The sequence below is a fragment of the Triticum aestivum genome, chromosome 1D, assembly GCF_018294505.1.
Source record: "Triticum aestivum cultivar Chinese Spring chromosome 1D, IWGSC CS RefSeq v2.1, whole genome shotgun sequence".
Classification (NCBI taxonomy): Eukaryota; Viridiplantae; Streptophyta; class Magnoliopsida; order Poales; family Poaceae; genus Triticum; species Triticum aestivum.
The window spans coordinates 273,125,245-273,127,542 of NC_057796.1; the positions used below are offsets into that span (position 1 = coordinate 273,125,245).

The 2,298-nt window shown below is 45.3% G+C and overlaps 1 protein-coding gene across 1 annotated transcript; it reads left to right on the top strand.

The window, feature by feature from the left end:
- The first annotated feature begins 758 nt into the window (after nucleotides 1–758).
- On the top strand, nucleotides 759–2,095 carry LOC123168401 (uncharacterized mitochondrial protein AtMg00810-like). The gene has a single exon (XM_044586278.1). The coding sequence runs from the start codon at nucleotides 1,098–1,100 to the stop codon at nucleotides 1,941–1,943; it is 846 nt and encodes a 281-aa protein (XP_044442213.1). The 5' UTR covers nucleotides 759–1,097; the 3' UTR covers nucleotides 1,944–2,095.
- The last annotated feature ends 203 nt before the right edge of the window (nucleotides 2,096–2,298 follow it).

The window sequence follows — 2,298 nt, forward strand, 5'->3', positions numbered from 1 at the left end:
ATGCTACTCTGAGCGGCCAGTCCAACAAGCAGGACGGTGGTGGCCAGTATAAGCTGCATGCAGCTAGCTCCCTTAAGAAGTGCTCGTCACCACGTGAAAGTCATGGCCATGTGGATGTGTTAGAAGATGGACAACGTACAGAAAAAGAGGGACATAGCAGCTCAGCAAGCAGTACTGGAGCTAGAGTACCTCGGGCTGAAGATTCTCCACGGAGCATTCTACGAGGGTGCAACCCGGTAACTCCATTAAGTAGTTTGAACGGGCCGAAACGCCCACGAAGCGGAGTAATGGGTCCAGAATTGCCAGAAAAAGAAACTTTGGCAGGTTTCAAAGCAAATGTATCTTCTCCAATAGCAGAGGAACGACCTGTGTTGGACATCTCTTCAGAGGAAGCGCTTCGAATAAATTCGGTGAAGATGAAGAGTAAAGGGCAACGATGTTTGCACATCGAGGAACCGGAAAATTTTGAAGACGCAATTATGAAAGAGTGTTGGCGTCGTGCTATGGATGAAGAGTTGAGGTCATTCCGTGACAACAAGATATGGGAGCTTGTGGATCTTCCCAACAGACATAATGCCATAGAGCTCAAGTGGGTGTACAAAGTCAAGAAGGATGCCAAAGGAAACTTGGTGAAGCATAAAGCAAGGCTCGTGGCTAAACCAAACGTGCAAGACCAAGGTATGGATTTCGAAGAAGTGTCCGCTCCACTTGCAAGGATGGACACGGTGAGGCTACTTATAGCTCTCGCGGCTCAAGAATCTTGGAGGATACATCATATGGATGTGGACTCTGCGTTTTTGACTAGGGAGTTAGAAGAAGAGTTGTATGTGAAACAACCACCGGGGTACATCCAAGAAGGAGAGGAACACAAGGTATTGAAGCTACGCAAGGCATTGTACGGGCTACGACAAGCTCCTCAGGCATGGAACATCAAGCTTGATCGTACATTGATTTCTCTTGGATTTGAGAAAGCGCCACTAGAGCATGCTATGTACAAGTGAGGTGAAGGCAAGGATCGTCTGTTAGTGGGCATCTATGTGGACGATCTATTGATAACTGGAGCAGACCAAGAGGTGATTGCAAACTTCAAGCTACGAATGGAGGAGCTATTCAAGATGACTGATCTAGGGCTCTTGAGTTACTACTTTGGGATAGAGGTACAACAAAAGCCGGAGGGGATCACACAATGTCAGGAGGCATATGCAAAGAAGATAGTTGAAAGTTGTAGCATGGAAGATTGCAACCCAAGTCATGTTCCGATGAAGCCTTGTGTTGTTCTAAGCAAGAAGAGTGAAGCACCCGCGGTTGATGCAACGGAGTATAGAAGTGTGGTCCGAAAGCTGAGGTATCTCACGAATACAAGACCGGACTTGGCCTATTCTGTTGGCATAGTGAGTCGCTTCATGGAAGCACCCATGGCGGAACTTTGGGCAGCTGTTGAAAATATACTCAGGTACATCAAAGGGACAACAAATTTCGGTTGTGTCTATTTGAGAGAGAAGAAGAAGGAGATGCTGGAGCTACGTGGCTACAGTGATAGCGACATGGCAGGAGATGTGGACGACCGTAAGAGTACCTCGGGCGTGGCATATTTCTTGGGAGGAAGCATAGTGAGTTGGCTATCACAAAAGCAGAAGGTGGTCGCATTATCATCTCGTGAAGCGGAATATATTGCAGCTGCAACCGCGGTGTGTCAAGGTGTTTGCCTAGGAAGGCTACTCGGTGATCTCACAGGCAAGGAACCTGAACGAGTGGTGCTCAACGTTGACGACAAGTCTACAATCTCTCTGTGGAAGAATCCAGTGTGTCATCATGGTAGATGGAAACACATCGATACGAGGTATCGGTACCTAAGGGAGTGCGTGGAAGAAAGTAAGATTGACGTCAACTATGTTTGTACCAATGACCAGCTTGCAGATATCCTAATCAGATCTTTGGGATGACAGAAGTTCGTGAAGATGCGGCGAAGGATCGGCGTCCAAGCTGTCAAGTGAGGACATCGTGTTTAGGGGGTGAGTTCACAAACAAACGCGAGCAGCCACATGAGCTACCTGCCGTTTCTGATTATTATTAGAGGCAAATACTTAATAACAAGGTCGCAGCACTGTTTTATTACACAAAACCATTCATCTACTGTATCACTTAATTTTTTTCAATTATTTCAGAAAAAGATCGTGATTTTGAAAAAAAGTACTTCATTTTAGAAGAAAAGTTCACAAACCTAAAATAAGTTCATCGATTTTACAAAAAAGGTTCATCAAATTAGAAAAAATGTTAACACATTTTGAAAAGAAAAAA

Excerpts from the sequence above, each read along its gene's own strand:
- LOC123168401 (XM_044586278.1), top strand. The coding sequence starts at position 1,098 with ATGGAGGAGCTATTCAAGATGACTGATCTAGGGCTCTTGAGTTACTAC.